Source organism: Ambystoma mexicanum, chromosome 3p, assembly GCF_040938575.1.
Source record: "Ambystoma mexicanum isolate Mex_15411 chromosome 3p, UKY_AmexF1_1, whole genome shotgun sequence".
In the NCBI taxonomy this organism is placed as follows: domain Eukaryota; kingdom Metazoa; phylum Chordata; class Amphibia; order Caudata; family Ambystomatidae; genus Ambystoma; species Ambystoma mexicanum.
In genome coordinates this window covers 514,040,299-514,066,940 of record NC_090925.1, presented here as the reverse complement: position 1 = coordinate 514,066,940, position 26,642 = coordinate 514,040,299, and the positions used below count along the sequence as shown (strand labels likewise).

The window sequence follows — 26,642 nt, the reverse complement described above, 5'->3', positions numbered from 1 at the left end:
TGTAGGGAGATCCGATCTTCGTGTCCCTCTGGCCATCTAAATACCATCCAGGATGTGCTCTGGCGGAGCCAAATGGCCAGTGGCTCAATCGCGAGAGCGAAGAGAAGGGGGGAAAGGGGGAACTCCTGTCGTGTGCCCCTGCCCAAGTGGAAGGAACGAGAGGTCCACTCATTCACCTTAACCTCTGCCCGGACGTTTGTATACAGCAGCTTCACCCATCCCAGGAATCCCTCCCCAAAACCCATATGTTCCATGATCTCCCAAAGGCTATCCCATCGGTCTGAGTCGAAGGCCTTCTCAAAATAGATTGCCAGAAGGGCAAGCGGGCTGCCAATGGTGGGAGCCCTTTCTAATGCCACATGGAGCCGGCGCAGATTCATTCGGGTCGATTTGTGTGGCATGAAGCTGCACTGGTCCTGATGTATCAGAGTATCAGCAACCGGTTGTAACCTGTTGGCCAGCAGCTTAGCGAGGACCTTGGCTCCACCACGATGGTAGCCTTGCACAAGTCCGACGGGAGAGTGCCTTGTTCCCGGGCGCTCAATAGCATTCTATGGAGGGAAGGCGTTATATTGTCCCCGCCCAGCTTCTGCCAGGTTTCGACTGGGAACCCGTTGGGGCCCAGCGTTTTCCCGGTCTGCAATTGTGCTAGTGCATCTGCTACTTCGGCCAGACTCGCCCTCTGCTGTGCTGACAAGTTGGGAGTGGTATGTCATTTAAGAGGTTTGGGTCCAGCATCGAGGTTGCGGCCTGGTATAATGCTGCATAGAATTGGGCGAAGGCCTCCGCTATCGCAGCATCCGACTGGCACCTTTCACCCAGTGGGGTGATGATCTCATGGACACATTGTTATCCTTCATCCCTACTTTCCAACCAAGCTAGCATTCTGCGGGCTTTGTCCCCAGGTTCGTAGATTCTAGCTCTGGAGTCCCAATGGGCTTGCTTAGCATTATCTAGTAGCAGGGTTCGGAGGTGCTCGGTGGCCCGTTTGAGGGACAGCTGGGTCTGAGGGGATGGATCAAGGATGTGTTCGTTCTCCCTTTGGGTCATTTCCCCCTCCGCTTTTGCCATGTCTTGGAGTCTCTCCTTTCGTTTGTACGCTACCCAGGAGATTAGTGCGCCTCGCAAGACGGCCTTATAGGCTTCCCAGACCACTACCGGGTCCTGTTCTCCATTGTCGTTAAGCTCGAAGTACTCGGTGGAGACTTCAGCAAGGTGGTCAACGAGTTCGTGGAAACCCAGGTAGTAATGATTTAGTCTCCACGTTCTAGGGGGAGGCGCGCTCTGTATGCGGATTTCCACAAGTAGGGGTGAGTGGTCTGAGATGCCCCGGGGGGAGTAGGTCAGCCGACAGCACCCTGAAAAGATCTATGCATGGGAGAAAGAGATAGTCAATCTTGGAGAGGGAGCCATGGGCTCCGGAATGAAAGGAGTACCCCCTAGTGTCCGGGTGCAGCTCTCGCCACATGTCACCAAGACCCAAGGCAGACGCAAAGTTAAACAGCTTCGTGGGAGCATCCGGGTTGCGCTGTCTGAGATGGGTGCGGTCAGTGGCGTTGCACATGACATCATTAAAATCCCCTCCCAGAAACCACTTATCAGGTTGGTGTTTGCCTATGAGGGCAGTTAATTCATCCAGTAGTTCCTGCCCCAATCCGGGCAGGGAGTATATTGGAAAGCGACCCTCTCATTCCAAAGTGTTCCCAGGATTAGCACGTAGCGGCCCCGGGGTCCTGTTCCAAGCATTGGAGGGAAAAAGGGATGCGTTTATGTATGAGGAGGAGAGTACCCCTAGATCCCATTGTGTATCCTGCATGGAAGGCAGCCCTATAATTAGTGCGTTGGAAGAGGGAGCAATTCGATCCCGCTAGATATGTTTCGGATAGCAAGGCCATGTCGGGGGGAGTGTCTACTGGATACTTGCTTGATCAGGCGCCTTTTAATCGCAGAGCCCATCCCATTTACATTCCAGGTGAGCACCTTGAGGGATTTGAGGCGATCAGTCGCAGTCGACTGGGGTTGTATGGGTGCCATCTAATAAACTAGAGGGTTGGGGCGAGTGTCTTGCGGGGAAGGTGTCCCCGTTTCTGGCGATGCATTGCAATGCGTGTCTGAAGTGGTGATTGGTGTGCTGCCTGGTCAAACTACTGCCTCGTCCTGCCATGGACCATAACATTCCCCGGAGCTTGCAAGGGTGCGCTGCTCCCAGGGTAACAAAAAACTCAACCCAACTTTCCCTTCCCTCTCCCTCCTCCACCCCAACACGAAGTACCTGTAGCCCCAACATTGCTGACGCTCAAAAGAGGTAGGGTGTAAGCTTAACAGACCGTTGATCAAGTTAGAACTAAGAACTTGGAACTTGGGGGAGGGCCTGGGGGGGGTCGTAGCTTTTCCCCAAAAGCGATGGCGGTACGCCACCGCTAGCCGCATTGTAAAAGGTATAAACGCCTTACTTAAGTTCCCGTGGCACAGCTCTGCCCAGTCCACGTTTTCAGTTCAGTTCCGCACCTGTCCGTGGGATCTGTTTCTTCAGTGGGTAGCCAACCGGGGTCAGTCCCCGTCCTCCGCCGGCCGATTCGGTGGGGGTGGTGGTCCGGGTCCAGACGGTGATCTGCTGGTGCTCTGGGAACTCTGCCCCTGTTGTTTCGAGGTGACGGCCAATCCCCTTCAATATGCTTCTCTGCCCATCCCCAGGCTTCCTTAGGATTGTTAAAATGGACTGTTGTACCTTTATGATAAATTTTCAATTGAGCAGGGAAAAGCAGGCCATATTTGACTACTAGCGCTTGAAGTTGTCTTTTTTGCTTTTCAAAGGATTGCCTCGCCTTCTGCACCTCCCTCGTGTAGTCTGGAAAGAAGGCTATCTTGGAGCCGTTGAATGTGATTGTCCCTTTGGTTCGTGCAAGATTCGTCGCGGTCCTGATAATTTAACAGCTTCACTATCACCGTTCGTGGGGGAGCCCCAGGCAGGGGTCTGCCAGTGAGCATTCGGTGTACCCTTTCTAAAGAGAAGAATTTAGAAAAGGATTGCTGGTCGAACAGGTCTGTAAGCCACTGCTCCAGGAAGAGCTCCGTGCAAGGGCCTTCGGCTTTCTCGGAAATGCCAAGGATACAAATGTTGCGCCTAGATCTGCCCTCTCCCTCTTCGACTCTAGCGCCCAGGATTTTGAGTTTGGCGAACACTCCTTGAAGTTGTTGTTGCACAGCCTGCAGCCTTTCTTCCGTGTTGGAGATTCGCTGTCCCGCCACTCCTGTTCGTGCTGATAGCTTCTGCAAGTCGTGTTGGAGGAGGGATACATCCAAGCTGATTCCGTCCATCTTCTGTTCCATCGACGAGCAGGAGTCTGCTATAGCTGCCATGACGTCTCTTAGGGAGAGCAGAGGCGCAAGGTCCCCCTCCTCAGAAGGTGACGGTTGAGGTTGGGGGGGTTGTGATGGGGGGGTTCATGTACTGGTCCATCTTGTTTTGCCCAGTGGGCCTCCTCGTTTTGTCCTTCCCCATGCTTTCCGCTAGGCCCTGCGGGCGTGCTTATGTGTTCAGAGCCTTGTCCGGTTATTCGAGGGGTTGTCTGCCCCGGCTTATTGCCCAGTTCGGTATGTCAATGTTGGCCCTCAGGCAGGGTTAGGGAACCTCTTCTTTCCGTGGTGGAAGGGAGGAGGGAATCCAACGGAATGGTGCTTCCTTTATTGTAGGGCGCCAAGTGATGGTGGGCCCCGTCCAGTCACAAGGTCCTGCGAAATGTTGCCCCTGATGGGACAACGGCAGTGCCCCTTTGCCTCTGGGAGACTCAGGAGTGTTCTGGGGTTCCCCGCTAGGTGAGTCCGGACCAGGTTGTCCTCTGCTTCCGGCAGTCCTGGGGTGTCGTCTTCCAATCCTGGGTATCCTCATCTCCTTTCTGGTGTCGGTGGGTGGTCGCAGTGTTACTCTCCCCCTTGACTGCCTTTTGGGTGTGTTTGAAGGGAGGCTGGTGTACTCTGGCGGGCCCAACACTGTGGTAAAGGATAGTTACAGCTGCTGAGCTATGCGCCCCTCAGGCGATGTGGTTATTGTTCAGGGTGGCCCACCGATGATTCCGCGTTGAGGTGGGGCACCCAAGCGCCTTTAAGCAATCCGGGGGCCTCCCGGAGTAGGCCGAGGCAGTGCTCTCCTATGGACCTGCTGGGGCCCGGATTGGCACCATGGGAGGTTTGCGTCTCACTTTTGCTGGTTTGTTCCCGGGTTCTCGCCAGACCTGCGGTTGCGGTTGGCATCCCCAGGGGGGTCTGGTGCCCGGCAAGGACACTGGATGTGGCAAGGTTAATTCACGTGCTTGCCTCTGCCGCAGAGTCAATGAGGATGGGGGCACTCTCCGTGGGACCCCCCCCCCCCACAGTCCCCGCCCTCCAGTGCTGTGGAAAGGGTTTGGTCCGTCCCGGAGCATGGCATTGATTACTCAGTTTCGGCCTGTCTTTTAAATGTCCAATGATCCATTACTGGGATAGGGTCAGCGTTGTTAAAGGGAGGGGTGTGTTTCGAGTTCGAGTCCCCTCAGGACGGGGCCTCAGCCACTGTTCGGGGCCCACACCTCCAGGGCCCTCTCTGTGCGCCTCCCCGCCAGTAACAAGCCCATCCAGGGCTTATCCTCTCATGGCGCGTATCTGCGCACCGGTGTCCAGTTGGCCTTGCCGGCAGGGAGCACCGTCCCACACTGCCGGCTGACTGGCGAATGCTGGATGGCAATGGGAGTCACAGGCACAATCCGCGTGGAGTCGGCAGAGCAGGAGCACGGACAGGGATCTTCCTCATCTCTTCCCCGGGTCCCGGCGTGACTCAGCAGCCCGTGGGCAATCCAGGCTTCATATCCAGGGGGACCCGGGACAGCAGGCGGGCCTCGTGTCCCAGGGGGGTCTTCCCAGCATGCAGGGTGGACTTGCCTTTGGGTGGCTCACCTGCAGTCACTCCCGATCAACGATCCCGATTCCAGGCTTCGCGCTTCGCGCACCAGATTTGCTGCGTCCGGTCCCACGGCTCGACGGAGAGGCAGGGTCTCCGCTTCGCTCGGTCCAGGTGCGCCTCAGGAGACTCGGTTCGAAGAGACTGTCTCTCTTCCCCCAGCAACACGGATCAGGGCCGGATAGCTGCTGTCACAGCTGCACCGGTCTGGGTCTCACTGCGGGTGCTTCCATTCCCCCACGTCCCGCAGTGGGTCATTCTCAGCCAGATCATCCCCACCTCCGTCTCGCCGCGGTGGCCATCTTGCCTTGCAGGCGTGTAGGATTTATTTTGGCAAGTAACTGCTGCAGGGGTGAGATTGGAGTTGTGTGCCTTCAGTCAGGGCACGAGGAAGCCGTCACGGTACCATATGTCAAATTGCGCTTCAAATCGTACCAACGGCCAGGATATTATATCAGGATTTCCTCGGCGGCTAGCGGAGCACACAAGGCTTACGTCCTCCGCTCTCGCATGCTAGCCACGCCTCCCTTGAGATTTCTTTTTAAATCCTTTTTTCTCTTCCTAGTCGGACATTTTGTGTTGGCTTTTAATTAATCACTTATGCCACTTGTTGGATCTCTGTAGCCCAATATAAACCAGAAGGGAAATTAAATAATTGGTTTGCTTTTCCAATCAACATCAAGTTACAAAACAAACTCCCCTCCTCCCTGCCCTCTAGGCCCCACCCATCCTTCCCCTATTTGTCAAAGGCCACTTCTTCTTTTCCAGATATTCACATGGGCTCATGAAATGGCAAACATTCTGATTCGGTGGGGACATCATTGCAACATAGTCACTTTGTAAGTACGACAGGACCATACCCCAATCTTGTTTAAAAACATCTTAAATCACTTTGTTTGTGTAACCCATTCCATTGCCACCAAACACCAAACTTTCTGAAGCCACTCCTGATTAGTGGGGCACTGTTGCTGTTTCAATCGTTGAGCTATCACCAACCAAGCTGCTATTATTGGGGTCATAATACCTTGTTTCTGGGATTTGGTATAGGTCTTTGCCTTTGGGTCGCAAATACCATACATTCGCACCCTCTTTCCCATTTGCCCTATCCCTTGAAACATCCCCTGCATCTGCCGTTTCACCTCTCCCCAAAGGGGTTGCAATACCGGCCAGTCCCACCCAGGGCCCCCAGTTTTACATATCCTCCAGCATTTCCCTGATGGGTACATAGCATGCAGCTTGTCTGGTGTGCAATGCCACTGAAATAAGACTTAATTCTACATCTCCCTCATCTGAATATGGCTCCCCATAGGTGCCCCCAATACCCTTCCGGGATGGTCCCTCCACCCCCAAAGATTTTTCCCCACTTTTTCATATATTTCCATTGAAATATCTCTTCATGGTCATTGAGATCTGTAAAGTGTGGACACCGGTTTCTTTGAACATGTGTCGTAACATATTCCTCAAAAGGGTTCCGCTGTCTTGTGGCCGCAGCTCTTATCCACGGGTCATTCAATGTTTCAAATGATTATGCTGAAGCCTATCCCTTTTCACCTATCCCCAGATCCTGCATGCACTCCTCGAATGTACGAAAGGTCTGACCCTGAAACATATCCTGTATTTTCAGGCATCCCGACCTTTTCTACTTTTTAAACGCCCCTTTTACCATTCCTGGTGGGAACTCCAGGTTCTCAAACATTGGAAAAAAGAAGGGTCATGTGTGAGAGCCTCCCGCTTTACTGCCGAATCCCACGCCTGAACCCCGAAACCAACTATTTCACTCTCTGGACTTTAGGATGTCTGTGTGCCCCGATATGGATGAGGCTGCCACTCCCCTATCATGTCGTGCCCGGATTTTCTGTGGACTGTCCAGAAACCACTCTTGCACAACCCTGAACTAAGCTGCATACGAATATCTTTAAAATGAGGAAATCCCAAACCCCCTAGGTTCCTTGGCACGGTCAGGGTAGACATCGCCACCGACAGTGGTTTATTACGCCATATGTAAGAAGTCAACATTTTGGTCAGTGATCGAAAGAAGACCTTCGGAACCCTAATGGGCAACACTTAAAAATAGTACAGTAATCTTGGAAGAACTACCATCTTTATTGTAGTCAGTCTTCCCAACCAGGGGATGGTTAATGGTCTCCATTTCAAAAGGCTGGTTCTAATCTTGGCCGGTAACTGAGGGTAATTCGCCTGATAAACGTGTCCCAACGTTCAGGTGAGGGTTCTTCCCAAATACAACATTCCCTTATTTGCAATCCTCACTTGTGTTTGGGAACTCAACCTCGTCAGTATGTCTGGATTGACTGACAGGTTAAGCATTTCTGACTTCTGTCGGTTTATTTTTAACTGACACTGCTCCAAATCCCTCCAGTTCCTTTAGCATTGACGGTAATGAGATTTCCAGATTTGATAGTGCTACCAGCATGTCGTTGGCAAATGCCATTACCTCATGCTCTTCTCCAGCCATAGCTATCCCCTTAAACTGAGCAGTAACCCGGATCCTAGCCAGCAAGGGTTCTTAAATATATGGCATATAATAATGGTGATAAAGGGCAACCTTGTTTCGTACCCCGTCCCAGATGCACCTTATTTGAGAGAGGCCCATTAACTGCTAGCCGAATTGTAGGGGAAATATAATCTGACCACTTGGATATACTCCCTACAGAACACCATAGCCTTCATTGTACTAAATACAAATAGCCACTCTATCGAACCCCTTTTCAGCATCCAATGTCACCAGTAACGCTGAATTCCGAGTCTTGGAAGTTTTCTCTATCAAATGACAGACCCTACGAGTATTATCCTGTGTTTGCGATATTAACCCCGATTTGTTTTGTCTTGGTTTAGGCAACAGTTCCGTTAACCTGTTTGCCAGGATCTTGGTATATAATTTTGCATCAATGTTGATCAATGCTATTGGCCTATAAGAGCTCAGAGGTCAGTTCCTTGCCCTGCTGAAGAAGCTCTATCATCTTGGCTTCATTCATTGTCTGAGTGAGATGTCCCCTTGTTTTAAAGCTGTTAGGTTTGTAAAGCCTGGGGACTAACAAATCCGGATACTGTTTATAGAAGTTGTCTGTATACCCATCTGGGCCTGGGGCCTTATTTTTTGGAAGGGACCTGATCGCTTTTCTCACCTCCACTTATTTGATATCCTTATCTAGTGACTCTTTCTACCTTAGAGAGTTGCGGAAGTAAGACCCCAGAGAGAAATTCCTCCTGCTTGAACCTCAAGGGGTTATCAGATGTATAAAGGGTTTGGTAGTATTCCAAAAATATTTCTAAATTTTTCTCGTTTGTAGTATCTACCCCTGCTGCATCCCTAAGTCTCATGATCGTCCTAGACCGGGCCTTACCCCTCAACTGTCTCTCTAGACCCTTGTCCGCCTTATTGGCCATAATATAGTAACATTGCCTTGTACGTAATGGCGCTTTTTCTCTACCTGCTTTGTCTCTAATTGACCTCGAATATGCTGCATCGTTCTCGCCAATTTATTTTCGGCCCTTAGTTATTTCTGCTTGAGCCTCCTTTAGTTTCCCTTCTAGCTCCTTCTCCCATCGTCTGTTTTTCCCTGGCTGCCTTAATTGCTATCACCTGGCCCCTCAGTACCGCCTTGAATGCTTCCCATATCTCTGGTGTGGAATCTGCAGTCTCATTTTCCACAAAATACTATTCCATCTTTTCCTTGATTAGCTCGACCTGTACATGATCATGCAATATTTCTGTTGGGACTTCTACTTCTATAAGCCTCCCCCCGAGGAGTGCTCTAATGTAATCAACATTGACACAGGGGCATGGTCCGACAATATCGATACCACCCGCACTTTGTTTATTTTTCCCACCAAACCTGTAGAAGCCCACATGTAATTTAGCCTGGAGAGAGATGAATAAACATGCAAATAGTAGGTGAATCCCTGTTCCTGCCTCTACCGCCCGCCATACATCATGAAGGGTCATTGTTGACATTATTTGCTTAAGAGCTTTGGAAGGGGCCATAGTGTGTTGTGTGGATCTGGTGTTCCTGTCTATTCCAGGCTCCCACACCATATTGAAATCCCCTGCCAGGAGGGTGTACCCTCTCATAAACTCCTGCAGTCGCGATAACACCCCTCTGAAAAGCCATCCTGACCCGTGTTCGGGGCATATATCGTGGCCAACGTTATGTTGTGCGGCTCCAAGGTGACGTTCATACACCGTGATCTCCCCTCATACCGGGTTTCCAAAACTCCCAGCCTATCCTGCAACGCTATGGGCACCCCTGCCTTCCTTTCCCAGAGTTAACGTGATATAACTGAGAAAAACCCCTGCTCCTGAATTTCCCTCCATCACATATGTGGTTTTCTTGATACATAAGATCTGTTTCACCTCTGCCCCCAGCCTTCTAGTTTCTTCCTCTTGACTGGGGCATTGAGTCCCTTCACATTAAACACAATCTTAATAGCTTTCCCCATTGTTGTGGTCCCTGTTTCTCCCCTCTACCCCTTGACCATGAAGCTCTCGTTCCTCTCTCTGATTCCTCCCCCACCCCTCCACCTCTCCCTATCCGTAACAACTTCAACTTGAATCACCCCGCCCCCCCAACCCCACCCCAGAGGAAGGCACAGGTTCCTAGGATTGCCCAGACGTGTTGTCCACTGCACTTGGCCCTCAATATTACCCAGAGAAACATTATGGTGAATAGTAAACCCCACTTAAGATTCCAAACTGCACTGCCCTCCTCTGGCTCCTACTGCCGCAAGCTTCATAGTAATGTGTTTTTGTCTAACGCCCGTCCCCGGAGAAATCGGAAGGTCTGCTTTTCCTCCTGCAAAAGTCTGCCCAATATATTGTCCATCGGTTAGGGTCTGCTGCTTTTATATCAAGACTTGCTTCCCCCTTTGCCTTTCTTCGATATAGATTTCCACTCCCACAGCTTCTTGTGCCCTCTTTCACTTCTTGGTTGTCCCCCCTCGGTGGTCCGTGCTTTCATCGTGAAAGTTCAGAATCTGTTCCCCTTCCTCGCAGGTCGTAATCCTATGTTGACGTCCTTACCATGAAAATATAAGGCAAAAGGGGAATGTCCATTTATACCAAACCTGTTTCTGCACCAAAAATGTTACCACCGGGCTCATCAATCTCCGTTTTTGAAGGGTGGATTGTGCCAGATCTTGGTAAACTGAACTTCTTCTCCATTGATTGACACCTGTCCCGCTGCCCTCGCCATCCTGAGGATCTGTTTTTTCTGAACATATAATTTTACTGCCAGCAAGACATCCCTAGGACGGAAGCCAGGTTCCACTACCCTCCATGGTCCTACTCGATGTATGCGGTCCAGCTAGACCAATTCTTGGAGCCATCTGCCAAAATGTCTGCAAAGAGTTGCTGGACTGTACCCTTCAAATCTTTGTCCACCACTGACTGCGAGAGATTCTTTATCCTAATATTTGATCTCCGTGAGTGGTTGTCCATGGCCTCTCCAAATTATGTGCTAAATGAGGTGTTCCAAAGTTTTGTTGTTTTTGTGCATATACTCCTCGATATTTTGGATGACCTTTTCCAAAGTATCTGTCCTCTCCTCCCTAACTTGGCCACGTCAGTTTTTAGCTCCTCCACCGATGGCTTAATTTCCTCTTTCAATGTCTCAAACTGGGTTTGGAAAGAGGGCATACACTGGTCCTGGGATTCCTTGAACCAGCTCTGCATTTCTTGCCCCTTCCTCCCTACACACCAGCGTAGACTGGCTTTGACTAACCCATCTGCTTCTGTTCTGCGAGGATGACTCTGAACTCCACTGTTTAATGCTTGCCTCTTGTCTCACCTGGGGCAGTGGGGAGAATCTTCTGAGCTGCCGGCACCATCTTCCGCCTTGTTTTGGACATGGTGTGCAATAGATCAATGCTCACTACTATAGTGGAAGCAACATATAGCCAGTGAAACCATGAGTGGGGTTATTTTGAAGATCATACCCTAAGAAGGAAATCACTCTGAAGGGCTGACAATTTTGAAAGGTTTAGGGACTGGCAATTTCGAGAGGCTAGGCAATACAAGATTAAATTAGATGTCCAGCATTACACACACACTGGTTAAGGGGTGAATCTGGGATTTGTGCCAGCTCTGCAATTTCTGCATTTGAACACTTTCATTACCAGTTCTTACCATGAACTAAAATAATGAAGTTTTATAAAACGGACTTGAAAAGTACACCGATCACATTACCAAACATGACAATAAAAAAAACATATATATATATATATATATATATATATATATATATATATATATATATATATATATATATATATATATATATATTAGAAGGGTGTAACACAGAATGATTGTAGCTTCATTCTCTCCATCATCAAGAGAAGTATATAAGTACCACAATACCGTTCAGTGTGATTTAACAGATTTAATCTGGGTTTGTCTTTTCTATTTTAAAGCATTGCATACTTCCAAAACACTTGCTTGTGAAATTGTCGTTTATAAATGTGCAGAAAAACCTTTGACTTTTACAAAATTGCAAAGCGTGTTTTTGTGTCAAACGAGCAGACTTTAAAATATGTTTACCCAAGTCCTGCACCATCTGGTCCGCCCCCTTCTGCCTACCACCCCTTCCACTCAACAGGCCAACATAAGAGGAAAGATCAAGTATTGGGCTAAACGATGCCACCAGCATGCGAGAAGGCAATCTTCACAGAAGACAGCACAGTAATGTACGAGATATTAGATGATTTAACCAGGATCACTGTATTGTCTGCTGGCAAAGCCAAGATACAAGCATGAATGCTTTGGTTCCAAATTTGGATATTTATTCATCTCTTGGACTAAGTTTATGCCATCGTTGGAGGTGATCCCCTAGGTTTTACAACGCCCCATTTGAAGAAACCTATTTCTAGACCTTCACCATAAGGATGACATGTTCGTTTTTATTGCAACCCCTATCTGGTGCAGGTACATTGCAGATAATCTCACCTTTTGTGCTGCAAGACCAAGTACAAATGCAGGCAGGTTTATAAATTTCGTACATAGGAAAGGCTCAGCCAGTCTTAGAGGAAGGTGCTATTCTATTCTTGTATAGGGACACATATCTCTGCAATGAGTGCTTAACACACACAGCTAACGTCTGAACCATTGTGGCACTCAATTTACCAATATACATTTAAAATTTGGCTATTGCACATGATCAACATTTTTCCCCACAGGAAGGAAAGAATGCTACAGGAGTTGTACAACAAGGAACACACTAGCTATATATACCACAGTGAACACACACAGCATTAAATGATGAATTGATTGAGGCAGAATGTACTTGCCAAAACAGACGGGCAATAGGTTTAGAGCCTCAGCACCAGGCCATCAAATATCATGTGTGCTATTTAAGTCTGGTGAACAGTGGTGGAAATGGAAAACAATTGGTGGGGGAATCCCACCATGGCCAGAGTTTGGGGGGGGGTGCCTGAGGAAGCAGGGTTAAGGGGGTGGAGCTGGCAGTTGACCTCCGATCAAAGGAAATGTCCAAATAAAACGGCACTATTTCTTTCATGCTGCTTCTTTTCCAAACTATACATCAATTCCACTTTAAAACACTTCCATGGCACTGGTGATGAGTTACTTCACTATGCGGATAATAGTTTTGACCAGTGTTGCTGAGTACATATTCTTTAAAATGCACAATTTGCATTACATTTTATTTTAAACTCCTCCTTGGGTATTATTCATACACAGCGATTTCTGCCATAAGCAACGTTTTCCTTTACTTGAACCCCACCCGGCACAGCTTCTGCAGTGCCCCTCTGAAAGCAGTTAGGTGGCTGCATCGTGTGTGATGGTTATTAGGGGTATTTATGTATGCAATGTTTGTCGGATACCTGCATATTTATGTATTTATGCTATGTTTGTGGACAAACATTGCATAAATAAATAATTCGGGACCATGTATCCGACAAACATTGCATAAATAAATAAACCGGGGCGTGGCTGAGGACTGTAACTTCCTCTTGCATGGGGTCATCAGAAGTTAGTTTATTCGTGTGAGCTTTTTTTTTTCTTCTTCTCAGAGCAGGGGTTTGGGGTGGCTGACTCTGGCCGGATCCTGAGATCCTACTACACATCTGGTGCCGGATCTCGGATCCAGAGAGAGTCGGCCCAAATGCCAGCCTTGCTGGTGAACAAAGGAGTCTTACTTGTTTAGATCAGGCAGCCTTGTGGGGCCCACTCCAAGGTGGGGGCCCTGAGCAAGTGCCCCTTTTGCCCTCCCATAAAAACGTCTGCAGAGTCGCAGCTTAGTCTTCCTTGCCACTGTGCTGGCCTGTCCCTCACCTAGTTAGCAGCTTCCATTCCCTTTTTGCAGCAAACCGGCACACTCCTTGTTTCTTTTATCAACCCTTTTGTGGTAGGAGTTGGCACCTCCTTGACCACGTTGCATTATTTGCTGTTTCGTTTGCGGCCCGGTGTGAACGGAGACGCACACGCACGTCCTATTATACTGGCCGCCATCTTGGAAGCTGCTCTTCTCCTTTGTTTGCAGAGTTGGTGCTTTTGATGCTTTTCACATATCATTTGATGAAAATGGGCCATCATTTATTTTATTAGCCCTTCGAGATGCATTGAGTTATTTTTCCAGGCCTCAAAATGTGCACTTGCCACTTGCCTTTAGTTAGTGATATTTGGCCTCATTACGAGTCTGGCGGTAACTGTGCCTGAAATTCCGGCAGGTTACCGCCGGACTCCTATTACCATTCCGCCTCCGTGATTCCCAGATTTACTGGGGCATTACGACCCCGGTGACCCAGGAATTCCGGAGGTGGAATTCGGTAAATCCCCATTCCCATTGAGTCCCATAGGACTCGATGGGGAAGTGGAAGCATCTTGTGATGGTGGCAGTGTTTCCACGTACGACTGCAGGGTGTTAGACCTGGCGGGAATGACACCTCCCGCCTGCAGAACTCGATCACCCGGTCTGGAAATAACAGTGGCAGCGGGTTTACCGCCACCGTTATTTCCAGGCCGGGTGACTCATAATGAGGCCCATTGTGTACTGAATGCGTGTGGAGAATTGAGGAGGCAAGTAACTTTTTATGCCTGGCTAATAGCTTTCAATTTGAGGTTGTGCACCTTGATTTTACGATGTTAAGTGAACACTACATGCCATTTGTTCATGTTCTGTAGCTGTTCAATCGCAAAGCAATGTATCTTCACGTAGGCCTCTAGTTTGTGATAAAAATGCACATTGAACTCGAATTACTGTGATTAATATATGCATTGTTTTCCTCCAGAGATGTTCCAAATCGATTCACTTTTCCGTGTCCCTATTGTATGGAAAAAAACTTTGATCAGGATGGACTAGTGGAACACTGCAAAAGATACCACAGCTTGGATAACAGACCAGTGGTAAAATATGTACATTCTATGGGTCACAGCCTCGCTTCATTTAGTTAAGCTCTCCTGTTTTTTTTTTTTTAATATCATTGTTAAATGAGGCTAATTCTGTCAGTGAAGGGTGCATGCGTTTACATTTTGCGGTCCCACTCTGCATTGTTACTTTCTAGACTAGACTGTCCAATCATCTATTTTGTTCGTAGTCTTTAAGGGTGACGGGTATGAAGTTTTTAATTTTGCAGCAAATTAATTTCGTCAATTAGGTTAAGAGTATAATCAGCAATCCAATCTTAATTTTATAATGGGTTTTACGTCTGAATCCATTTTTATCACGCCACTTCATGTGATTTACGTATTGTCCATTTCTTTAGATGCTTATATCACATACTTACACATTTAAATCCCATTTACAATAAACATATTGTTTTAAATTAGGACTTCTAATCTCCTATGAACTGATATCGATTCCTTTAAAAGCAAAGTTTCTTTGAAGACTTGTGCAAAAAAGTGCCTATGCCCAAAAGAAAGTGAATGTTGGTCCTAAACTGAAAAAGGTTACACCCGACCAGGCGGCAGGAGTCTACCTTGTGTATATCATTTTATTTCATCTCTTTTCCTATAACCAAATCAAGATGGTTTGTGTGCCTACTTTTTAAAGCCACTTTTAAACAATTCTGACAATATAATTCTACCTGTGTGTAGTTATTGGGGCATACTTGACTGGTTTATTGGTTAATACAACATAACCAGTAATTTACCATGCTTTGTACACTGATAACATATCAACAGTGAAACTCTTTAGTTAAGTGTTAAATATTTAAAATGTTAAATTTTAAAATTATTTACTGAGTAATTTGAGTAATTGAAAAGCAACCTTCTTTTCTGATTTCTTCATCACTGCATCTTACTGATTTACTGCATATTGGTTATGAAAAAGGTTTAGAATATCTTATATTGGATTTCCAGAAACCACATCCCGTTTATTTTTTTTATTTTTTTTGCTTTATCAATCCGTTATGTGATTTGCCCTAAATTTTCCCATCCAGTCGATAAAGCTATACCCTGCCCTAAGTGGTTGTTTTGATATGTTTTCTTTGTGTTTAGGAATGCAGTAACTTCAGCCTTACCATGCTTTAAAGATATCTGCTCTTTTGTTAGGTATGTCCAATATGTGCCTCAATGCCATGGGGGGACCCCAATTACAGGAGTGGAAACTTCATGGAACATGTTCGCAGACGGCATCGATTTTCCTATGACACATTTGTGGTATGTTGAAAGTTTGGAATTTTGTCGCCTCTGAAACATCGAGCTATTTATGATTGATTGCATATTTGTGACTGTTCTTGGTTCATGATCTTGGCTCATTATCTCCCATTCCTGTAATAACCCAATCGCCATTATAATATCGACGTCAACATTTTGCAAAGCCACCATCAAGAAATGAATGCTTTTGCTGGCACTGAGTCAAGCATGAACTCAATTTGTAACTCTTTTTGTTGTATATTTAAGCATAAGTTCCTCGCGTATCAAACTTACAATCAGGGCCATCGGCCTTCATGAGAACCAAATAAGCATTATGAATCAACAAAAACTATAACAGAAAAATGTCCACGCATGTAAACTAGGTATCAGCATTTCGGTAAGCAAGTCTGGGACAGAATATCTTCCGGGGACCCCAAAGTTTCATAGGGGCCATATTGTTCATGTTGTGACTCTGGCCAGGGGCGTGGAGAAGCCAATTAAGGGCAGGCATAAGAGGGAGTCCCAACAGTGTAACATCATAAGAGACAGCATATTATTCACGGCGGCTTGTCATCTGATTGATGGAACATATCCCACATCAATAGCCTCCAGGAATCCAAGAATATCTCTGAGGTCGCATCAAGGGTTCGTGCCGTCTTGATACACACTCTGGTCTCGGCCTCAGCCCAAGTCTCGCAGTCCCTATACCATCGAGAATACAACGGTTCCCCTTGGATTTGCAGGCCATGGCTGTCGAGCATTAAATTTAAATGGTGCAGTGGTGAAATCATGCTTCTTGCATTTCAGATTCATTTGTAAAAATCCTCTTCTTTATCCTCCAATAAAATCATGCAGTCTCTGGTTTCATGATAAACTCTTTGACTTGACAGAGTTTGAAATTAAGATTCTGTGAGCAGGAACTAAAGCCAGTACAACCACTGGGTGATGTCGGACAACAAAAAGTAGGCGGCAGGAGCTGGGGAACCAGGAGCGAGTACACTGCACATAGTAAATCTAACATCCACATGAGATGCTCATTTGAACTTTTTGCCCATTATGTATGAGCCATTATATATAAATGTGTCCTAATGCATCTTTATTTAAATTCTAAAACGATCAAAGGTAATGTTGCTTCTCCAGCATAGGGTCTGGCGTGGATTCACATGCTCATGAATATTCCCTGTCGTCGGGCAACAAATCCTGAATAAAAAGAAAGCAGTTTTGATGTAAAAGATTGAAAACTCCCCTTAACCAATTACTGGAGACTGGGTCCTACTGCACCCATCCAATGACGACCATCTCCCCGAGTCCCTCTCCCGGTGGCCATCTTCAGATTTGTACTGCATGCTTCAGTGCAGGGAGTCCTCTCGTATTGCTCTCCGAGCCATTTTTTCCTATTTGTGTATTTCTCTACAGATGAAGTGTTCCAACTTTGTCCAGACCTCTCATTCGCTGACCGTTGGTCAGTGCCGACAGCAGCGATCTGTTCCTGGTGAAGATTGACCGCTACATATTAGTCCTCCAGTTCGGAAGGCTTAGTTGAGGCCTACTTTGTGCCTCGCCATGTCAGAAGAAGGCAAGATGTGGTTTGAGGAACATCTATGTGGAAGACCAGGACATGAGGTGCCTCTGTTGTCTGTATCCTGATGATGACGAGGATCGATGCGACATCTGCTGAGGTTTCCCCGCCAAGATGAAGCAGGACTGTTACCGTGGCGTGGCTGAGGGAAGAAAGGGCTCCAGGCACGGCCTCTGGGCACGCGCAGGCCCCCTCCAGGTCCCGTTGACCTTTGGAGTGATCTCCCGCGGGGAAGAGTTGAGATCGGCTGAGGATGTTCCTCCACATGATGTACACAGAAAGGCTAAGTGCAATGCTGCAGACCCGACATGGACCGTCACTGTTGTGGGTCCCAGTTCGGAGCACACGCGCTCCTTTGCCTTTCCTGTACACAGCAAACCTACCTGTGGGTGGTGTATCTTCGTGGAGACTGTCCCACTCTTCCAAGCATGGCCCTGCGTCGAAGGATAGACCAAGGAAACATTCTCCCAAGGAAGGCATTCCGAGGCCATCGTTGATGCCTATGGCCTTGACTTCACCAGTGGCGACACCAATGGAGCCACAAAAGCAGAGGCCCCTGTCAGCGAGACCGACGTCTACCAAGGCCACAATGACCAGGACCTCGACAACCGCTGCCCTTTCGATGACCGTTACTGCAGCCTCGTCGACTACTGTCCCGTCGACTACCATGGCAAAGTCAACGGAGTAATCGCCATCAAGGGTTAAACTAACTCCCTGGCCCACAACTGCTCCGGCCATGACTACGACCACTTCGACCAGGACTACCCAGTCTGTGAAGGCACTGGTTGTTCCTTTGTACCCAAAGGAGGCAGGAAGATCAAAAGAACTGTTGCCACTGACCGATTTTTCTCTCCATGCCTACGCTGAGTTTTAGGAAGGTAGCAAGGGATCCGTTCATGGCAATCTATACAAGCTCAGAGGTTGAGTCCTTGCAGGAAGGCTGCTGCTCGGACCAGGGAATGGACAGCCCAATGGGTGAAGAGACCCTCTACCCCCTTGAGGAACAGGCCCGGCCATCAGTGCAAGCACATTGCGCTAGCCCTCCATCAGTGCCAGCCCTACTGGTTCCCCAACAGGGCCCTAGAGACATGCCCCTGGATATTCTGACTACGCTACATACTTTGGTGTCAGAAATACAGCGTGGCTCCCACCCGTAATGGCCCCGGTGGGGAGCACCCCCAGGCACAACCCTTCAAGACCATGGCACAGAAAGTGCCATCCAACACCGAGGCGGCCTACACAACCACCCACTCCAGCTGGGCCAGTGGTGGATCCACTCCATACAGACACTGGAACGGACACAAATACAGGCACCACGGAAACAGACGAGTTTAACTTTGTGCCACCGGACGGAGAACCTTAGGGTGTCGATTACCGCCCTACTCCCCCACCCGGCCACAGCATCTGCTCCTGATGAGGTGGATTTCTTCCACTCCATGCTATCAAGGGCGTCTACCCACTTCAACTTGGTGCCGCGGAAAAAGGAGGGATTTCATTACCAGGCTGACTGTGACGTCCATTCCTCTGCTGGATGAGGTTTGGAATGAAGGCCTGGCTCTTATGAAGACTCCAAGCTCTACACCTGCGAAACGGGACAGGCTTGAGAAGAAATACAAGGTACCTGACTCGGCCCCTAAATGCCTCAGATCACAGCAGTCTCGGGACTCTGTAGCATTAGCTGCCGCCAGTAAGCGGTCACAAACCCGTCCTCCAAATCCGTGGTTCCCCCCTGAGCAGGAGGGAAAAAAGTTTGACGCAGTGGGCAAGCGCATCATATATACTGCTACTTCAACAGTGAAGGCCGCCAATGCCCTGGCCATCCTAGCGCGTAATGACATAGTTGTGGTTCAAGCTGGGCCCTATCCTGGTTTTCTTGCCGGATGACAAAACCACAGGCTTTTGCACTATTTCAGGAAGGTGAGGCGATGGATGTCCCAGACTCAAATTTTCATCAAATGGGGAACGGGGTGGCACTCGGACGCCAGGACTGGCTAAAGGTCACACATTTCAGACTGGATGTCCAGGCAAAGGTGGTGGATATGCTCTTTGATGGGGATAACCTCTTCGGAAAGGTTGTGGACGAAACACTGCAAGCTATTAAAAGATTGCTGGGGAGCTTGCGACAGTCGTCCTTCTGCTCTCCAGCGGGAAATTCAACAGATCTAAGGGGTACGCATCGACCTCATACCATCAAACCCCCCGGCTCCACCTCACAGGAGACATACAGCGGCCGTTACAGGCCTTTGGCGGAGTTGTGCAGCGTCAACATTGTCCGCAAACCAAGACACAGATGCCCAATCAAGCCTGACCCAGCTCGGGCCTCGGAGCCCCACTTTCGCACTCCGGTGGGGGTCTGTCTGTCACACTTAATCACCGAGTTGAAGAACATCACCACTGACGAGTGGGTGCTGGACATACTTCATCTGGGGCACACCCTGGAATTCAAATGCTGGTGCCCTCGTATCCCCCCCTCCCTCCAGTGGCAAGAAAGGAGCTGCACATGGCCCAGCTGCTGCAGGAGGTGCAGGCCATGTTAAAAAAAAAAAGGGGGGGCAATAGAACCCGTCGCGCTGCACCTCCGGGGATCCGGAGTGTTCTCCAGATACTTTCTAGTCTAGAAGAAGTCAGGGGAGTGGTATCTGATATAGACTTGCAACGCCTCAACAAATACCTGAAGGCCCAAAACCTAAGGATGGTCACGTTGATACATATATCATAATATGGCATTTATAACACGCCTGTACACAAGTGTTTCAGAAAGTGCTCGGCCACCTGGAAGAAGGGGATTTCCTAGCGCCGCTGAACCAAGAGGATGCCTACTTCCATGTCACCATACATTCAAAGCATCAAAGGTTCTAGAGCTTTGTGGTTCTGCAACATCACTATCAGTGCCAGGTGCTGCCCGTTGGCCTGAAATCGGCGCCAAGAGTATTCAGAATGCCTGGCACCAGTGGCAGCGTACCTGCATCACAAGGGCATACACGTCTATCCGTACCTGGACTGGGTCATCCCGTCCCCCCCCTCTCCCCTCTCAGGTGCTGGCGGCGCGGCACACAAGGGAGACCATATACCTTTTGACGAAACTCGGATTTTCCATCAACTATCCGAAGTCCTGCTTGGTGCCATCGCAGAACGCTCTGTTTCTAGACGCGTGCCTCACTCTGAGGACACCAGGTGGCTCCATGTCATGGGCAAGTGGACAGACAAGATTGCACTCAACCGAGACTTCAGAAAAGCCATTCAGTGGTGGTGAATGCACAAACACCTTAAGCAGTGAGCTATGTTTCAAGTTCCCCTGGTCCAGGTTACGGTCACCACGGATGCCTCCCTGGACGGATGGTTGTCTCACACTGGGCAGTTCCACGCCAGAGGCCTCTGGCTTCCGGAGGAACAGGTGCTGCACATGTTCTGGTGCTGCAGGCTGTGTTTTGGGCCTTCAATTCTTTCCTTACTCTTCTGCAGGGACGGTTGGTAAGGATCTTAACGGACACCACCACCTCTGTTTTACATCCAGAAGCAGGGGGAACCTGCTCTCCCACTCTTTCCCTGGAGGTGCAGGCCCTGTGGCCCTTGGCCATTCTTCAGGACATGTTTCTTGTCCCATTTCATCTGGCGGGCATCAATAACACCATCGCGGACTCCCTCAGCAGGGAGACTCAGTCCTGCCACAAATGGGAATTACAGTAGGCACAGACGTCTCATCTCTTCAGCATGTGGGTCCAACCCCAGATTAACCCCTTTGCGACAGCAGCGAACTCAAAGTGCCAGGCTTTCGCCAGCAGGTTTCCCCAGTCGAGGAGCCTGGGAGATGCTTTTTCATTCACATGTGAGGGCCTCTTCCTGTACGCGTTCCCACCAATACCTCTACTGTTACATGTGATCAACCACGTCCGAACGCTGTCACAGCAAGATGATACTGATTGCCCTGGCGTGGCCTCTTCAGATCTGGTACCCGGAGCTGCTCTGCATGGCGATTGGTGTCAGCCATCTGGCTGCCTGCTCTTCCAAACCTCCTCTCCAGAGAAGCCGGAATGATTCTGCATGATGGCCCAGCGTCACTGAACCTCACGGCTTGGCTCCTGCAGCCCTAGAGTTTGGACATTATGACATTCCTCTAGAATGCAGGAAGTCCTGGCTAAGGCTAGTGCGTCCTGTATAGTATTGTGCTATGGCCACAAATGGAAGCGCTTCACTGTGTAATGCAGGGTGGAAAAGATTACACCTCTGCACGTCAGAGCCCCTCAGCTCCTGCTGTACCTGTTGTATTTAGCCAGGGCGGGTCTGGCTCACCCCTCCATCAAAGTGCATCTGGTGGTCATTTCCCGGTACACACGGTCACTGGGAAGGCCTTCGCTGTGGTCTCACAGGCTCGTTAAAGAATTTCTGAAAGGCCTCTTCAAGACTTTTCCACCGGTGAAGGCTCCTGCCCTGCTTGGGAGTGCAATGTCGTTCTTACTGAACTCATGAGACCTTCATTCAACCCCTTGCATCAGGCTCCTGAGGTTTCTCTCATTGAAGATGGCTTTCCTAATAGCCACCACCTTTGGTAGACAGGTCAGGGCGTTCCAGGCTCTTTCATGCAAGCAATCTTACTTATCTTTTCATGCTACGAGGGTGGTGCTACAGACCCACCCAACCTTATGCCGAAGGTTCCTTCTGAATTTCATCTCAACTAACCCTTGGTGCTTCCAGTTTTCTTCCCAAATCCTCCTTCGGCTGCTGAAAGATCTCTGCATACCCTGGACGTTGCTTGTGCCTTAAAGTTCTGTGGCACGCACAAAGGATTTTCGGAAGGCACCTCCAGTCTGTGAATTTTGGTCCTGTGAATCACTGGAAGGCCCTCACGGAGGCTTCCATATCCAGGTGGCTCTCCGTCTGTATCAACCACTGTCGTCTGGCCAACAGAACTCTTCCAGGCCAGCTGTGAGCCCATTCCACCAGAGCACTTGCATCAATGACAGCGTTTCTCTTTAGTGTTCCCCTGTTGGACATTTGCACGGCTGCTACGTGGAGGTCTACGCACACCTTCACGAAATTCTACTGTGTCGACAGGGATTCCAGGGAGGAGTCTAGAGTCGGCCTGGCGGTGCTACGCAACCTGTTTTTCTGAGGTGAGTCTGTTTCAGGGGTAAGTGATTGTACTTCGCTTGAGCCTTGTCGCCTCCTGTGGTTATGTAGTGTTGTGTATTCTTATTGATGATCCTGTGAATTCATGCCAGGCCTCATGCTGGAGAACAAACAAATTACTTAGTTGTAACTGTTCTCCAGCATGGGTCTGGCATGGATTCACATGCAAACCCTACCTCCTTCACCTCTGTGGCTCTTCTGGATTCATACTGTCACTTCATATGCTTTCAAATTAGAAGATGGCCACCGGGGAGTGGGGCTTATGGAGACTGTAGTATTTGGATGGGTGCAGTATGACCCAGTCTCCAGCGATTGGTAAAGGGGAGAAATGCAGTTTTCAAGCTTTTAAAGTAAGACTGCTTTGTTTTTACCAAGGATTCCCAGCCTGACTGGGAATATTCATGAGCATGTGAATCCACGCCAGACCCATGCTGGAGAACAACAGTTGCAAGTAAGGCACCTGTCAGCCTGGGACGCCAACTGTAGCTTCTTGTAACTTAGTTTTAAACTAACAAGGCTCTCCTAGAGCAGCAGCATGAGCTAAATAGCTCCCAGCAATTTCAAGCCCTGCTTGATTATGCCAACACCCTCCATGCTAACCTTCCAGTCCACTGAATCAAACTGCTTCTAGTAACCCAAAGTGCAGCAAGCTGACTGCTTATTGGCATTTGTAAACCCTTACCACTCTCACTTTTACAGAGATATCTACACTGGCATCCTACAAAAAACAAATCAGATTTATTGTACCATTCCCTCTTTACAAATGCCTTGACTCCTTGGCTCCCTCCCTAGCTTTCGGACTAGAATACTTCCCTATTATTAATCCTAAAACCTACAGTGATCTGACGACTCCTCCTGAGAATCCCAGCTTCCAGAAATTCAAGCAGAGGTGACGGAGGATTCTTGGTAGGAGCATGCTCTCCTTCTACACCCACCAAGCAAGCTCTTTTTTCATGTTAAGGATACATGTGAAGACCAGGCTTTTCAAACAAAAGGGAAACTCCTCCTTTACAACCCTATCATGGCTCACCTCCCTGTTTAATCATTCTTGTGCGGCCTCCTGTTCATCCGAGCAACATTTCTTATGATGTGCACTTTACAAGCATGTAAAATAAATACAAATATTCCAACCCCGCGTTTAGTAAATAGATGAGCAAATACTTGATGTTGTCTTTGGTCAATTCTTTTCATACTGATAGTATGGTACAGGCATGTTCAGTGCATGTCAGAATTATTTTATTTCTGGATTTACATCATGCATACAGGCCAAATAAATGTGCATCTGGGCGCAGATAAGAAAATTATGAGCAAAGATTAAGTTACAAAGGTGAGTCTTGAGAGTTTTTTAAATGGGGACACTAAGGTAATTTCTGAAGGGGTAAGAGCATTTCACAGACATGGGCCTCTGTCCTCTTTGAAGTTAGTGTGCTGTCGACACCCCCAACAGATGTTCATTCACAGACTGAAAATCATGAGTTGGATGATGTTTGATCTTCGCTTTGTTTTTAAGTTTTTCAACAGATTGGCTCCTTCATATTTACCAGAAGAGTAGTTTGAACTCCATTCTTTGCCTGACACTCAACCAATATAGAGACCTACAAAAGGGAAATATGAAGGCAATCTTTGACACTTGACAGCATTTTATGCAACCTGCAGCAGAGTGCGTTGATTTTGTGGGACACCTAGTATAGCATTAGCATAGTCACGTTTAGAGTTCACCCGAGCACCAACCACTTCTAGATGGTTGGCTGCAGAGATAAAATGGAAGGCATAGTGAAGAACCCAAAGGCTACAGAAGATGGGTGTGACGACATGGCGAACAGAAGGTGTAACCCCAGTATTAGTCACATTCTGGTAGTATGAACTACTGCTATTCAATAACAAACAAATTAGTTCTGCATGCTTTAATTTTCACAAAAGTATCTTTTTATTGATGTTCGTTTCATTATTGCTTGGGTGGCAGAACCCTTTGCCAATGCATTTCGGACTCTGGGTCCATCATTGGGGTTGTTTCTGTCCACAGTGGAAATAATGGTTCTGGTGAATACACCTCCTTATGTGGTGTCAAAAAGTGTCTGTTGGCAAATATGCCTGAAAGATTCTAATCTTCTAGGGTAGAAAACATGTAGGCCATGGGCAAGGGGGTTGGGGGTTTGGGGGGTGAAAGAAAACCGCTTATTTAACAAAAACTGGGTTTAAGGAATACATCAAAGTATTCAAACAAATGATTTAAAAGTCCATCTCTGTATTAATAACACAAACTTAAGGTGCCCTTCACCTATTAAATACAAAGGTGTCAAACACTAAAAACTCGAAAGTAAACTTTCCTGTCGCAACTAATCCTAGCTTGAAAGAAATTTCCTAAATCCAATGTTCCCAAAAAGTGGATTGTCGGAGTAGCCAAATCAAATGTGCAATGAGGAAAATAAACTTAGTCTCTTCCCATGGATGAAAAGTGTTGAGCCTAAAATATCTAACTTTAAGTCCTTTCCTAAATGAACAAATTCCACAATTTCAAAGAGGTCTTCTCTTGGGGTTTCATCAGATAGACAAGTAAAGAGGCAGCCTATGCAAAGAAACTGGGACCTGTAGTTGCCTTCCAGATGCACAGCCTTTTTAAAAAATGTCTTTTTTTAAATTTATTTTTTATTGGCATTTCACAAATTTACATAGCAAACACCCGGGTCCCCTGCACCACCCTCACTACCCTCACCACCCCCAAGCCCCGATCAGCAGCACATTAGAGAGGCATTAGGCAATGTCCAGGACACAAATGTTTTGTGGGCACAATTGTTTACGATAGTCTTGCTTCAAGTATTCCAACAATGTACCCCAATCTCTCTTAAACTTTCGATCTTCCCCCTGTAAGTTATATGTAGACCATTCCATGGCCAAGACATGCTGAGGTTTGTGTAGCTGTCCCTGATAGGTTGGGGCCACCTACTTCTTCCAATTCTGCACGAGCACCAGTTGGGCCGTCAAAATCTTAACCATATATGCCATTTTATGTGCCCTATCTCATGGAGCTGCATCTTTTATCCAAAAGACATTCCCCCGCCCCCACAGATGTTTGCCCCTGCTACCTCCTATAGTGTCTTTCTGACCTGGTCCCAGAATGATTTCAATGCCGGGCAAGTCCACCAGATATGGAGCCAGTCCCCCTCCCCTTGCACTTACGCCAGCAGTCCGGCGTTGACCCCTTTAACATCGCTCCAAGTCTCTCCAGTGTATAATGCCATTCAGTGAGAATTTTATACCACAATTCTTAGATTGTGTGAATTTTAGGATATTATGCCAAGTATCTCCCATTCCTAGTCAGCTATTTGACAATCCAATGTACCTTCCCATACCCATATATGGCCACTTTTCCCGAGGGCCCCCTTCCGAGAACAAAGCATAGAATGTAGAGATAAGATGTGTCCCCCCGTATGCAACGTGATATATTTCTCAAATGCAGTGAGTTGTGTACCAGCTCAAATATTTTTGAGGGGGTGCATCACCCAGTGCCGAAGCTGGTAGTAGCTGATCTTATCCCTTTCCATGAGTGCAAAAGATTGTTTAGATTGTTCCAATGTTTTAATTTCTTGACCTAGCATTAAATATTTAAACCTTACACAGACTGCCTCCCTCCATTTCCTGAAAGCGCTCTTCCATCCCAGGAGTAAACTGGGGGTTCCCAAATATAGGTGTAGAGGACCCTGGAATAGTTGATATGTGCTTCTACATCAACGCCTCGTCCCACACCTCGCCCACGGGTGCAGCTATTCATGATGCTTTTATGCTCGGAGGATGGTCGGCCCTAGGCAACCATAACACCTTATTTGGTGGACCGCCCACCACTGCTCTATCCATATTAACCCAGTGCTTCCCATCTCCTGAGGGCCATTGTTTTAGTACTCGCAACTGGGGAGCCCAACAGTAATTTAAAAAATCGGGGAAGGCCATGCCTCCCCTATTCCTTGGAGCCATTAAGGTCTGTAAAGCCACCTGTGGTCTTTTATTATGCCAAATAAAGGCAGATGGGATGCGGTTGAGTGACTTCTGGGGATCGAGACCGGCAGAGCCTGAAAATGATAGAGACTGCGCGTTATCATCGAGGCCATACGCCCCAGCCATGATGTATTTAGAGGGTTCCACCTTTGCAGGTCCCCTCACAAAGCTTAGATCAACAGAGGATAATTTGCCTCGTACAGCGGTGACACTGATTTCGTAATGTAGACCCCTAGATATTGAGGTTTTTTTCTTCCACCCACAAAATTGGGTAGATCCCTGTATTTACTCTATTGAATAATTTTGATAGTGTAATGTTGAGTGTTTCTGATTTAAGTGTATTAACCTTTAATCCAGATTGTCCTTAAATAATGCCAATTCCGAATTAATCACCTTCAAGGATTCTG

The 26,642-nt window shown here is 47.9% G+C and overlaps 1 protein-coding gene across 1 annotated transcript in view; it reads left to right on the top strand.

Moving 5' to 3' along the window:
- Positions 1 to 26,642, top strand: part of RNF114 (ring finger protein 114) — a 291,734-nt gene that overhangs the window by 185,067 nt on the left and 80,025 nt on the right. Inside the window, exons 4-5 of the mRNA XM_069651182.1 lie at positions 14,195 to 14,309; positions 15,456 to 15,563. Of these exons, the coding sequence (XP_069507283.1) occupies positions 14,195 to 14,309; positions 15,456 to 15,563 (223 nt within the window). The remainder of the gene's footprint in view (positions 1 to 14,194; positions 14,310 to 15,455; positions 15,564 to 26,642) is intronic.